Source organism: Akebia trifoliata, chromosome 7 (genome assembly GCF_017979445.1).
Source record: "Akebia trifoliata isolate Shusen 1 chromosome 7, ASM1797944v1, whole genome shotgun sequence".
Classification (NCBI taxonomy): domain Eukaryota; kingdom Viridiplantae; phylum Streptophyta; class Magnoliopsida; order Ranunculales; family Lardizabalaceae; genus Akebia; species Akebia trifoliata.
Window position 1 is genome coordinate 29,051,417 of NC_141381.1, and position 14,126 is coordinate 29,065,542.

Below are 14,126 nucleotides of genomic sequence, written 5' to 3' on the forward strand. Positions count from 1 at the left end.
CTTTTCTCTTTTTGTAAATTGTGTTTGCAGGTTGGCATTGGGGATCCACATTGTGTTGTTTTCCATTTGCCAGGAGATTTTAGTCAAGTGCCTCTTTTCCAGCTACTTGGTCATGGTGGTTCTACAGAAGTCAGTTTTTATACCGATACTGGCATACCAGAAGAACTTCTGGTTACACTTGTTAGGCTGTTAAAGAAGTATTTATTGGATGATTCTGTTAAGATAATTGATATGGCATCACGAGCTCTTCAAGTAAGTCCATTGAAATGAATTTAGCATTTACCTTCTCTTGTTAGGCTGTTAAAGAAGTATCTATTGGATTGTTCTGTTACGATAATTGAATGATATCACAAGCTCTTCAGTTAAGTCCATTTAAATGGATTTAGCATTGAACTTCTCTTGAAGGTTGTCATAGACTATTCTAATGCTGTCTTCATGGAGCTGTAAAAATTGTGTAGTATTCCTGGTGATTTGGTTGTAAATTAGACTTCTTAATATGTAAATAGAGAGTTCCACTAATTAATAAATTGTGGCATGTCAATGCTACCATATAATTTACTTGCCACGTTGGTCTAATTTTGTATTGATATTTCTTGTTTGATTAGTGAAATAGTTTGACTTTATTTCTTCCCTTCCTTTTTCTAATGTTTTTTCTTCAAGTAATAAGAATGCCATGTGTAATTTGCCCCAGTTCTTTTTTGGTGTTTCTTTCTGTCTTCCTATGTCCACTTGGGAATTGCTTGAGAGTTGGGCCAGTTTGACCTTGGCTTCCCTTCCTTTTTCTAATGTTTTTTCTTCAAGTAACAAGAATGCCATGTGTAATTTACCTCAGTTCTTTTTTGGTGTTTCTTTCTGTCTTCCTATGTCCACTTGGGCAGTGCTTTAGAGTTGGGCCAGTTTGACCTTGGCTTCCCAGCATTCAAGAGGAAGCTGTGGAGTATCATCCCCTTCACTATTTGCTGGAGGATTTAGAAGGAAAGCAATGCTTGGGTGTTTGATGATAGGGAGAGACCATGTTTTGAGACACTTATCTCCGTATTGGGGTTTTATTTTCTTTTGGAGCAAGGTCTTTGAGGAAGCAACGGGAGTTTTCTTTGATGATTTTATGGGGAGATGGGATTGGGTGTGCAATGGAGTGGTGTAGTTGGGTTTTGTGTCCCGGTTGTTTTTGTTTTCTTTGGTTTTTTGTTCTTGTACCATTCACAGTCCTTGAAGTGTATGAAAAGATAACAGTGCATCTTATAGCTAACTCCCTCTCATGGTCTATCAATTAGTTGCATTTATCCGATGACACGAGTTCTTTTATGTAAATGTGCAATTGATGTGCTTCAGTCTCTCTATGACATCCATAACTTTGGCCTGGGTTTATGGCTATAGAAAACAAGCTTATGTTGGTTGAAATTATGATTTACAGTGGTATTTTACTTTAGTATAAATTTACAGTAGTATAAATTTACTATAGGCATTGGGGATGGAAATACATCAAATCTAGGAGTTAGAGGAAACCTACTAGGAATTACATGAGAGGAAGCCAAGCCTTCTACGTATCCCATCTAAATACAAAAACTTCAAATAATATCTATCTATAGTTATTGATTTAACTTTGCCAACTTATACATAACAGCTTTAGTGTTGAGGATAATATCTTGGACTCTTCCACCAATTGAAAATCCTCCTATTTCTCACATTTTGTAAGCTCCAACAAACTGCAAAGTTTTTGTCTTCCTAACGGCCAACCTTCAAGTGGAAAAGCAAACATGGACCAGCACTAGAAGACATCTTACGCTGTGAACCCATATAAGAATTAGACCAGACCTTTCCATCCATGTCAGTTGAATAAGGATATGGTCCACAGCTGCTCAAAGGGGAAGGGTCTTAGTATAAAAACCTTCATTACGAGGGTGAATAGGTCTTTGATTTATTTCAGAGAACTTTCTTCTCCTTAGTGATGATTGAATGTTTAAGTTATATTTATATATGTTGGGGGAGTTATATATAAATAATAAGGGTAATGAGGGTATTTCTTGGACTACATGTCGTGTAAATTGGATTTTGGGGTTGGGTGGGGAAGGTGGATAAAGGTACGTGTGCCAACTGCTTTTGTTTCAATATTCGGAAATGGGTCACTAGTTGGATTCCTCCAAAGTTCTAGAGGGTTAAGACAAGAAGATACATTATTGCTTTTTAGTGATTTTAGTTGTAGAGAATTCTAGTAGAATGATGGGCAAATCAGTAAAAGGTGGGTTGATGAAGGATTTTAAACTTTGTGGATTCAGGGTCATCTTAAATATTTTAGCATTTGAGATGTTTCAAAGCAATCCCTGGTCTCTTAATTAAGTTGAGTAAGAGTAAGATCTTTGGGATTTATGTTTGCGGCGTTCTTGGGATGATCAACTGTGTTGGATTCTTGGGATGATCCACTGTGTTGAATACTTCCAAATCAGTCAATCACAAAATTGAATGCTGGTTCGCGGAGGCTTTGTCTGGGAGAGGAGAATTTCTATGGAATATTGTGCTGGTCCCTTTGGAAGGAAAAAAAAAGTAGAATAGTGCTTGAGAGGAGGAGAACATTGATGCAAGAATAATGATGATCAAGACTTCTTTTTTAAATGAAATTTGGGAATTCATCTTTGCCTGATTTCTGTGGTCTTTGCTTCAATGATTTCATTTCTAGATGGCAAAACTATTTTGGGACACTTAGATTTGTACTCTTATTTTATTTTTTTTATCTTTTCTCTGGTGAGATATTCTCTCATTGGATATATTGTTTCTCTGTCTTTATTTATAAGATTTTCTTTTTATGGATTACAGAAACCATTGGCATTCATTTTACGAGTTCCTTACTAGAATTGCATTGCTCATGTTTTGTCTTGCTCCAACCCATCTTAAAAGAAAAACCTTGTTTTATCCTTACGTAGTTTCTATCTTGCATTTACTCCATTTATAGTTTCACCAACCAATGAAATAACGTACACCAAGGGTCATTCCTAGAATGTGAATAGTTAATCCCTCTGTAACTTATAATAGAAAGCATGGACTTAGGACTTGGTTGGTTGCTTTAACCACTGGCATGTATATGTTTTTGAGATTTTTCTGTTTTATAATATACTCATTTTACTTATTGAAAAGAAAAAGAAATTATTTAATCAAATTTGTTCCAAAATTGAAGTTATTCTTGTTAATTTTACTCTGTATGATCCTATATTGTGAAGTCTAGTTGCTCAGGAACGCTTAACAAATGATTTGTTGCCATCAGGGCATACTTTCAACTGAAAGGGGTCAAAAAGCCCTATTATCATTTGATTCTTATGAGAGGTCTCTTATCGAGGTATGTTAACTTTAGTCCATGATCATAAGTCTATTTGTATTATGTTGCCAAGTCATTAGGATTTTCAATTTTTGATCATGTAACATACTAAACATCTTATGAGGACTTTGTGATTGGAGTTATGTTTATAATTTTTTTGTTACATTATTGTAGGTTCACTCGAAGGGTGTTAATATCGAACTAGTTGAGAAGTTGTTATCCAACTCAGAAAGAAAATCTAGTGGTAAACCTATGTTTCTTTAAAACTCCTTTATTTTCGTTTAGTCTTTTTAATAGGTTTAAATTCTTTTCTCTTCTTAATTACATTTTTCTTAAATTCTCATTGCTCGTGGAGCGTCAAACTAAAATAAGAAGTTATATGCAGAGGGTAGCTATTCCATTCAAATGCAACTAGAAGAATGGTGGCAAACTGTAGAACCTTTGATCACAATCGCACTAGGTTTCTTCGAGGGAAAACTGTATAAATTTTCCTTTTTTTAATATTATAAGTAATGAGTAATATCATGTTGAAGCATACAAAATACAAAACTTCACATAGGGAAAATGCGTTCTTCAATTTTCTGGCCATATTTTATTGAAAATGCATCAATGGAACTAAATAGGCTTAGTGTCAAGGTTTATTTCATGGGCCTCCTTTTCCTTGCCATAAAATATTCTAGTATTTCTCTTTCCCTCCAAATTGAGAACATCACAGATTTCAAATTCACTAAAGAAAGATTCTCAAATGTGTTTATCAAGATCACAATGTTGATGATTGACATATTCATCATTGGATTTGCATATATAGCACAATAATAATAATAATATTTTTTTGGATGAATGTAATGATTAACAATAAGGATTTAACCTAAACAGCATTCCAATAAAAAAAAAATTCTTTTGAATGAGTTTGGAACCCTATGCAAAGTCAGCTGGAAACACCATAGTTATAGTACAGTGTAGAAGGTAGAAAGATTTAGCAGAAAAGATATGATCCCAGCTTCCTATTTCATTCCCCTAGAGAAGACATATTTTAATTGTTAATACTATTCAATAGATTGATCTCCCACCCTGTGTTATGTCCTCACCGTTACAAATAACAAAGATCCATGCCGGATCATTTTCTAACTAGTAAGGAAATAAGTTAAAGAAATTGCTAGTTGAGAGAATTTCACCACACCAAAGCCTAGAAGAGCTCAGTTTTGATGCTACTTTTGACGCTATTTGGTCATTCCCTTCCCTTTCAAATGCTGGAAATGAAGATGTTGCTGATGAGCTCAAGTCTGGAGGTTCATTGGTTGTTGTTAGCTCATTGGGATAAGAGGGATTGGGAGAAATGGATGGAGATTAGCTTCTACTTGATGGCTTGCAGATGGATCCGTTAATTAGTTGGGATAGCCCTTGGAGTAGACTTGATGGAGCCAGGTTTGGTTTATTAGCTTGCCCCTCGATCAGTGTATGATTGTCATTCTTAGTGTGAAAGTTCTCACTTCCGTTATGTCCAAAATCCAAACTTTCAGACTTTAGGGTTTATGCTATGAGAATTATTTTTAGGTGGGATCTTATGATCTTGGAGGTAATTGGTGTTTCCTCATATTCTTTTTCTTTTTCATCTTTGACTTTGTATGTTATATGTTATTAGGTAGGTCTCATGCACATAGTTTTCCCTATTTTTAATTTTGTTGAGAATTTGTGCTACTGAAATTTTTTTCTATATTTGGTTGGTTTTCGTACCTTTTTGTGTGTTTCTTACCTGGTTACTGCACTGACTTCTTGTACTTGTATCTTCTAACAAATTTAATACCGGAAGTGATATCAATAGAGGATTCTTTAATATGGAAGACACATGGAAAGACTTATGAGATGTGGATTTGCCCTCTCGTTTACTCACTCATCAATTATAGCAATGATACGGTTCTAAGGTACCATATTCACTCTCAAATCAGCATGTTTAGCAATTTCCAAAAGCCATCATGTGGACTTAGTGAATTATTGGTGTTAGTTTTTTGATTGACGAATTGATTCAAGAGGTCTATTCTCCATTTTCAGATTATGTCAAGATATAGCGTCATTGAAGGCTGAAGTGGCTGAGCTTTTATTCTCAAATGTCCTTGCTAATCTAGCTGGAAGGAAGGATTTGGATGTTAACCTGTGCAAAATAATTTCATCACAGGTTTTATTCACTAGCAATTTAACTAAATTTTTTTTTTGATATTCTGAATTTGTTTCCTCCTCTCCCTTTTTAACAGCTTTATAGGTATCCCGTAAATCTACTCATTATGTTCTGCTTCCTTGTCATATATATGTTGCAATATTCTAGGTAATTATATAAATGGAAAATTGACAGTTAAATGGACTTTGAGGAGTAGGATTTTTTCTCTATCTTCAAAAGTAAGAGCTCATGGAGATATGGCAGTTAATATTTATTCCACACTTCCGTTTCATGCTTTGTTTGTGTTCTTCCATTTACTAAAACCTTGAGTATTTAGGGGCCCATTAAGTCATTCTTGTCCTTAATATATGACATGGTTATTGTTGATTTATTGGAGCTGAAAGATATCCTATATAATTATGAATAAGATTAGAAGGCCTTGAAGCCCTGAAGTCATACTACCATATGGCCATTTCTGCCACTTTTAACTTTAATGGAAATATTAGAATTGGGCCGGGTTCTGGTGACTCATGAGAAAACACATGATCCAGACTCTGTAAATACAAAATCCAACGGTCAAGATTTATATCTATCCCAATAACACACATCTTGGGGATACTTGTAGCAAGGATAAATCTCATTCGTTGGAGTTTTTGTTTAAATGGTTCTAGATCATGTGTTCTTTCCATGAATCACTGGAACCTAACTTTATAGAATTATATCGTATCGTACTGTCTCATTCCTATTATCATCTCTTACTAGAAAAAAATTGAGTTTCTTTCAGTGATGATTTAGTAGTATTCTGCTAAACATCGTATTTTGTTTAATCTGAGCATGAAGCATCATTTAAATGTAAACATTTTTACATTGGCACTGCAGTAGTGCTTCTGAGATATGTTCTATATTCTTCCTTATCATGTAGTATTTCTCATTCCATCGCTTCCCCCTAGAGTGGAGGCATTTGGTTGGTTGGTTGGTCAGATTAGATAAAATCTAAACTGTGGACCACCTTGTCAACCGTAAGATAATTGTTTCAAATAGATGCATTATGTGTGAGGAAAGTGAGGAGAATATGATCCACTTAATCGTCTATTGTTAATTAACTATGGCATTGTGAAGGTTCTTTCCCTCGATGTTTGTATCATTTGGATTTTTCCAGGAGAAAATTGGGGAAGTCTTCTCTTTGTTGTTTGGTGGCCATGTTAGTTTTTAGGACGAAGGTGCCTTGGGAGGTGGGTCCCTACTTCTTTGTTTGGGCATACAAAAGGAGGGATATTGAAGAAATATATAAATTTCATGGCAATTCAATTGTAGATGTTTATGATGGTATTATGATGCTACTGCTGGGGTAGTCAAGCATTCTAAAAGAGTGTTGGGCATTGTTTTAAAAACTGGATTGGACCAGTGGTCCATCCAGGTTCCACTGAATTTTGTTATAAATTGGTTCCGGTCAGTGAACCACCAGTTTTTGTGAATCGTTTTTATTTTTTATAAAAATAAATGGAGGTAGTTTAAGGAAAAAGCTACTTTTATTTTATACTTAACATAGATTGAGATTTTTTGTTGAAGGAAATTGGCATATTTCATGGTTTATTGTGCATTAAAAGTTACTGTATGTTTGCTTAATATACAGGTTCAAGAAAATATCTTTACCGAGTCCAATGAATTGTTGAAGTCAATTCAGGTTATGTTGGATGCACTAAATGAGCTGAGATTATGTCATGTAAAGGAAAGAGCAGCCCCTTCTTCAACATCACTGAGCCGTGAAAGTTCAAAGGTGATTTCATACTAAACAACCTTCTTAAATGTCGCAGATGTTATTCTGCCATCCTCCATCTGCATGTTTTAGTTTGTTCGGTACTTAAAAATGGTGAAATTGACTAATAACTAACAAGATGCACTTTTTTTTTCTTTTTCAAATGCACTAGTTATAATAATTCACTGTGACTTTACTTGTGCTAATGTGTGTTGAGTGTTGTGTTATCCGCCTCTGCTCCCGGGTGTCATGTGCTCACGTATCGTGCCCTAGTTTGACCCGTGACCCTCTTATATTCATAGTTGCACCTTCCCCATTACATCGGTCTTTTGGGGTAAATGATTGTTAACATGGTATCAAAGCGCTAGTTTCATATAGGTCATAGGTTCGAGTCTCCTCGAGGGAATTTCCACCCTTATGGGTGAGGGTGGTGTTGAGTGGTGTGTTATCCGCCTCCTCCCGGGTGTCACGTGCTCATGTATCGTGCCCTAGTTCGACCCGTGCCCCTTATATTCATAGTTGCGCCTTCCCCATTAGATCGGTTTTTTGGTGTAAATGGTTGTCAACAATGTGGCTGGTTAAAGCTTGATGACACTATGACCCTTATGTGTACAACAAATAATTCAACCTTGAATTGCCCCTTGTTCTTGAGTTTTTGTTGGAGTTCAAGGATTTTAACCTGGGGTTTAGGTTGTTCTTGGGGGGTTTGGAAAATGTTTTTTTCAGCTTTGTAAGCTCTGTATTCTACTTAGTTGAGTGCTTCACTCTTGTATTAGCAAGTTGTTTTAGTGATATTGATATATGTTTAAAACCAAAAAAATCTTATGCTAACCATGCTTACACCGAGCTCTTCAAACTTGATTCTACATATAGAACCAAAGGGATTGGCTAGGGACGTCTGTAGCACATTTTCTTTATGTTATACTTGTATTCGATCATGCCTATAAGTGTAGTGAATGTTTTCCAACCTAGTTCAAGAGTTCTCAGTCTAAGGTGGTTTGGTTACTACATTTTGCAGTTTGTTGGATTTGTTGAAAGAAAAGAATGTAATCATTTTGTGTGTGTGTGTGTGGGGGGGGGGGGGGGGGGGGGGGGGGGGGAGAGAGAGAGAGAGAGAGAGAGAGAGAGAGAGAGAGAAGAGGTTTATTTGATAGTTTCTAATATTAATGTCCTCCTCTGCCACTAATTTTTGGTTGTCTGACTTTTTCTTGAGAGTTTTGAATTAGGATGGGATGTAATTGTATATGGTTGGCATCTCATCTTCTCTATGAAATATAGCCTTTGATGCTCTTCTTCTACATTGTATTCTTTGGATGGATCATCTCCTTTAATTTGAATACTTGTAAACAAATTTACTCACCATGATGTCGTTATGCTGTTGATCTACTAAAGATAATAATACCATGGTTGTGCAGTATGATAAGCCTTCCAGTTACAGCTCAAGGTCTCGTTCCATGTCTGAAAAATCTAAAAAACCATCAGCTGTATCAAGAGCAATGGTAATGTCTACTTCATTATGGGAAAAGGTAAGGTTTCTTATATAATATTTTCATTTTCCTGTTTTGATCTTTATCAATTCTTTTAATCATAGTGGTTGTTAATCACTGTAAGAATTGAAGTAATACTATTAGTGGCTTGTTATACTAAAATTCTATGGGTTGGAGGGTTATGCTTTTACAAAAGTAAATAATGACTAGAGAGGACATAAACATATCTTTTCTTTTGATCGATAAAGATGATCTTATTGAGAAAAAAGAAAACAAGGGGGTCGAGAAGACCCACCCAATACAAAGAAAAAAAAAAACAAGAGAGCAAAGCACGAAAAAAACAACAATAAAAGCACGACCAACAATTACTCTCGCGACAAGGAACACACCCTATTCCATCTCACAATAAAGTCTTCAAAGAAGATCCCCTTGAATTCCTTGTAAAGTTTGCACCAAGAGAACATAAATTCCAAAATAGAAAGAACTAGTCCTTCCAACGTGGATACTTTCCCTTCAAAAATGCATTGGTTTCGCTCTTTCCAAATACCCCAACAGATCACAAATGCAGCCAAGAACCAAAGAATCCGCTCAGATAACAAGAATGAACCTCCCCACGACAACCAAACTTCCAAAGTTGACTTGACGGAATGAGGGAAACAGCCCACTAGACCGAATAAAGACATGAAATGCGACCAAATGTGATGAGCTACCCAGCAATGAATGAAGAGATGATCCACTGTTTCCGCCTGAGAGCCGCACATACAACACTGATTCGGAGAAATAAAGCCTCTTTTGATTAACTGATCCAACGTTGCGAGTCTCTCCAAAGCCGCCAACCAAAGGAAACAAGATATCTTAGGGGGTATCATACCACCCTAGACAACTGAGTGAGGGAAAGTAGATGCGCTCTTTGGAGCAATACCATTGTACAACGGTTTAACCGTGAACCTTCCATCCTTAGTACCTTCCCACAATCTCTTGTATAACCCATACCCAAAGGTAGCCCCAAATACGTGGTTGGAAGAGCCCCCATCTGGAACTCGATCAAAGCCGCCACTACCTCTACCCCTTCCTCTACGCCTACCGCAAACAACTTGTTTTTGCAAAGATTAACCGGAATACCTGATATCGCCTCGAAACACCCAAGAATGCCGCTTATGAAGCTCAATTGTCTCGGCGAATACTCCAGAAAAATTAAAGTGTCATCTACAAACTGGAGATGAGAAATCATAAAGCCACCCACGCCGGTAGTAAAACCTGTAAACTCCCCCTCGACTGCTGCCTTAGACTGCATTCTTTCCAAAGCTTCCATGACTATCACAAATAAGAAAGGCAATAGCGGATCTCCTTGACGTAGGCCCCTAGTACTTCTAAAGTACCCAGTTGGAGATCCATTCATCAAGATCGAAAATGTAGAAGTGGAAATGCATTTCATGACCCATCTAACCCACCTTTCCCCGAATCCTATTCTCCTCAAAAGATACTTCACCAGATTCCAGTTCACATGATCATAGGCTTTTTCTAATTCAACTTTGCAGACTAGCCCTGGATTTTTTACTTTTCTGTACACAATACATTCATTTGCTATAAGAACCCTATCCAGGATTTGTCTCCCTGATACAAATGCCCCTTGAGCTGGGCCAATGATAGTGCTTAACACAGTCTTAAACCTAAAGGCCAAAACCTTTGAGATGATTTTATAAACTAAACTCACCAGACTGATCGGTCTAAGATACATAATGTTTTCTGTACCCGATACTTTAGGAATCAAGGCTAAGAAAGTACAATTAGAACCCAGATCTAAGAAACTATCTCTGTAAAAGTCCTCGATAGTTGCCATCAGATCGCCTCTCACAGTCCCCCAACAAGCTTTAAAGAAACCTAGAGAGAAACTATTTGGCCCCGAGGCCTTATCGCTGGCTAACCTGCTCACCACTCCCCACATTTCTTCTAACTCAAACGGTCTTTCAAGCCAACTCTGATGTTCTAGGGAGATGCTGTCAAAATGTAAGGAATCTAACGTGGGTCTGACCACATGATCCTCCGTATACAGATTATTATAGAACTGAACCACCCCCTCACACACCTCCTAAACGCATAACCAGACATAAATTATACTACCCTTACTATAGAGACTTCTAAATGTTAGGAAAAGGCATCCAGATTTATAAACCAATGAAATTGTCTAAACTAAGAAATGTCCTAGCATGCTTTGAGGCCACACCTACATTTTTCACTAACACTTTCATTTTTTAATTATATCTTTCTTAGTCCATGTCAACATCCCATTTTTGCTACAAGCATGATATTAACTTGTTTTTTGATTGCTCAATGTTCAGCGCTATAAAGCATAGCCGGTCTTCCTGTCATCTTATAAATTTTTCCTTTTAATTTGATTAGAATGACTTGGTTGAATAGCATGCCGAAACATGTTATCAGATAGAGATTATTTTTATTTTATTATGTTCATCCTTTTGAGACTTTTCCTATTTATTATGTATCTCTATTAATAGGATTGAAAGAATAAAGAAATGTTACTAAAAAGGACATGAACATAATAAATAAAAATAATCTCTATTTGATAACAAAGCATATCTCCAATTTAACCTTCTAGCTCTAAATCTATGGACAGCATCATCTCAATCTTTCCATCCTTATGGGTTACAGAACCAAGGTAACTAAAATGGTCGTTTCAGGGTATTTCTTGCCCTGTCCTTGCTATGGGTTTCATCACTAAAGTTGCACCCAAGATACTTTGTCTTGGTTGTTCTTATTCTAAAGCCCTTGGACTTAGAATCAGCTTTCCAAGGTTCTATTTTGTGTTGATTACCTCCTTCATCTAATCAACTAACGCTATGCCACCTACAAATAACATACATCAAGAGACCAACTCATTAATGTGAGCAACAATGTTATCTATAACTAGAGCAAACAAATAAGGAGTCGAAGTCAATGACAAATGTAAACCAGTTGTGATTGGGAACTCATTTGTCTCCTCTACATTGTGACTTTTTCCCTGATCCCTGAAGAATTCCGGTTGTACTTCCAATTATCAATACAAAGAAGTTTAGCGATTGACTTTTGAGTTCTCTGCCAGTTGAATGATTTATATGATTATTGTAACTGATTAAGGCCAAAATTATTGTTGTAGGTTCTTTTTTTCCTGATTCTTAAAAATCGTTTACATATTATTTTTAGTTATCAAGTAGTATTGAGTTTTATTTATTCTTAAAAGTTAATATTTTGCAAGGTGTATTGGCTTTCCATCGATTATCTTCTGGTTGCTAAATCAGCAATTGTGAGTATCAAACTCTAACCGCTGCATTTGTATGCCCTAGTATTCTTGGTTGGCATGAGATGTATATGATAACATTTTCTCAAGTTGGATATATTTAATTGGCAGCATTGTGGCTCCTACTTTACCTCCGTTATGTATGTTGAGCATTGGTGTGAAGAGAAATTCAACAGCCTCTCTTTGGGAAACCCTGACTTTTCTCCTCTTGAAACGGTAAGTATAGAAGCTAAATGCATAAAAGAAAAAGTTTAGAAGCTAAATATTATTTATTTTGGTACAAAAAACATCTAGAGAGATTATCGAGGAATTAGATAATTGAACTAGATGGGAAAACATGACAGCTTATTGTTTTATATTATCTTACCAATTTATTTGAAAGAATGATTGTGTTAACTACCTCCTGTTTGATTTTTCCAGCTATCACCTCAAATTGAAATACTAATTTCAGCAGTCACACAGATCAATGAGCCTGACAGCTTATATGGCATCATCCAATCACATAAGGTTAATCCATACAATGCTGTAACTTCTTATTTACTTGTGGTCACAGTTGGCTGCTGCCAAATAGTTGAATACAGTTTTGTGATTGATTGACTTGGTGCAATGATCTTTCGCGTTGAAATTTTTGAAATATAATTGTGGGACATAAAGCTTTATGTTATTATTATTATTAGAATAATGCTGAAGTGACCTCAACGTTGTACCTCACATCGCACTTTCCTGACGTGGAAGTGTGTAGGAACCATAGATGCTTTTCATCGAGATACTAGTGAAAAAGCATCTATGGTTCCTACACGCTTCCAGGGCGGAGCTAGGATTTTCTTATAGTGGGGGCAAACTATGGTTAGTTGTATAGTTGAAGAACATGAAGATGAATGGTTTTAGGGAGAACTTGAGAGGTTTTTGGTTAGAAGTTGATGAAAAGGATATTTAGGTCATTTTCAATTAGTATATGAGAAGGCCTGGTCAAGAGGCAATGTCATCAACAAAAAATTGAAGGGGGGCGCCGGGGGGGGGGGGGGACTGCAAAAATTGTAGGGAGGTGAGGATGGGGGGGAAAATGGGGAGAGAGGTGAGGGAGTGGGGACAAATAGGGCATGTTATTAGTTGAAAATATAGGGTATCTCAAAGTTCTGTGGGGGCAATTGCCCCCACCAGCTCCTTACTAGCTCCACCCCTACACACTTCCACGTCAGGAAAGTGCGATGTGAGGTACAATGTTGAGGTCACTCCAGCACGACTCTTATTATTATTATTATTTATGTGATTCTTAAGAGAGTCGTATTTTCTCTGAAATGGGGAAAGTACATCTAAGGTGCAACCCAACCTAGGCCGGATTTGGGCTGGTTTGATGCCTGATCTTTGGCCCTGTTACTCTAATGACACACCCTAGGTACAGACACTTCATGAGCGACTGGATGTGCCTCTATCATTCATGTTTATTTCCTGTGATTCAGTGGTGTACGCTCATTTATTTTGCTCCCTCATAAGCCTATAAATGGATACAGACATGCATATTTTATGAATGCACACCTTATACTCTTGTGGTAAACCTTAACTTGTGAGATAATATCTGTCTTAGTGCCTTACTATCTGCCTGTTTATTGTGCCTGCTTGCATCTTTGCATGTAGAAAAATATGTGTGTGCCAAGGATATTCAAGAGTACATGCCTCCTTTTATGGTGTATCTTTTTTTTTTTTTCTTTTTGAGGGGGGGGGGGGGGGGGGGGGGGGGGGACTTATGGCTAATGATTGTGGCTGCCCTTTCTTTGTTTAAAATGGAAAGGTAAGATTTTACTTCATTTCTTCTCATGTTTTAGAAATAATCGTGATACAAAACGTGTTTGGATATTTCCATGACTGAACATTTTCATAGAATTTGGTTCTTTTCTTGGTTTTAGATTTCATAATCTTCGAGATATTAGAAATGGTTATCCTTGTTTTCGTTTGTTTTTCTCTTCTCCAAAAAGTCAGCGTAAGTTGAAAAATCGATCAAAGTAGCTTCAGGCATCTTTTGGGTATGCAAAGGCAGTCCAGGTTCCTCTTCCTGGTTTTGTGAGATTGAGGAACAAAAGTAAGCAGATCGACTGGAATAATCATACCATCATCCATGATAATCATTTTCTGTT

At 36.6% G+C, this 14,126-nt stretch overlaps 1 protein-coding gene across 4 annotated transcripts in view; it reads left to right on the forward strand.

Moving 5' to 3' along the window:
• The window catches only part of ATM (Serine/Threonine-kinase ATM-like protein), a 74,456-nt gene that overhangs the window by 39,267 nt on the left and 21,063 nt on the right, over positions 1 to 14,126 (forward strand). For 3 of the 4 annotated variants that reach the window (XR_015180055.1, XR_015180057.1, XM_086448182.1), the window contains exons 40-49: positions 31 to 252; positions 3,257 to 3,328; positions 3,482 to 3,551; positions 5,118 to 5,229; positions 5,357 to 5,480; positions 7,093 to 7,236; positions 8,631 to 8,741; positions 11,953 to 12,000; positions 12,106 to 12,210; positions 12,415 to 12,501. Coding sequence is in view for 1 of the 4 variants with exons in the window: in XM_086448182.1 (XP_086304308.1) it covers positions 31 to 252; positions 3,257 to 3,328; positions 3,482 to 3,551; positions 5,118 to 5,229; positions 5,357 to 5,480; positions 7,093 to 7,236; positions 8,631 to 8,741; positions 11,953 to 12,000; positions 12,106 to 12,210; positions 12,415 to 12,501 (1,095 nt within the window). In the remaining 3 variants the exon portion in view is untranslated. The remainder of the gene's footprint in view (positions 1 to 30; positions 253 to 3,256; positions 3,329 to 3,481; positions 3,552 to 5,117; positions 5,230 to 5,356; positions 5,481 to 7,092; positions 7,237 to 8,630; positions 8,742 to 11,952; positions 12,001 to 12,105; positions 12,211 to 12,414; positions 12,502 to 14,126) is intronic. The other variant, XR_015180056.1, reaches the window with a different exon arrangement.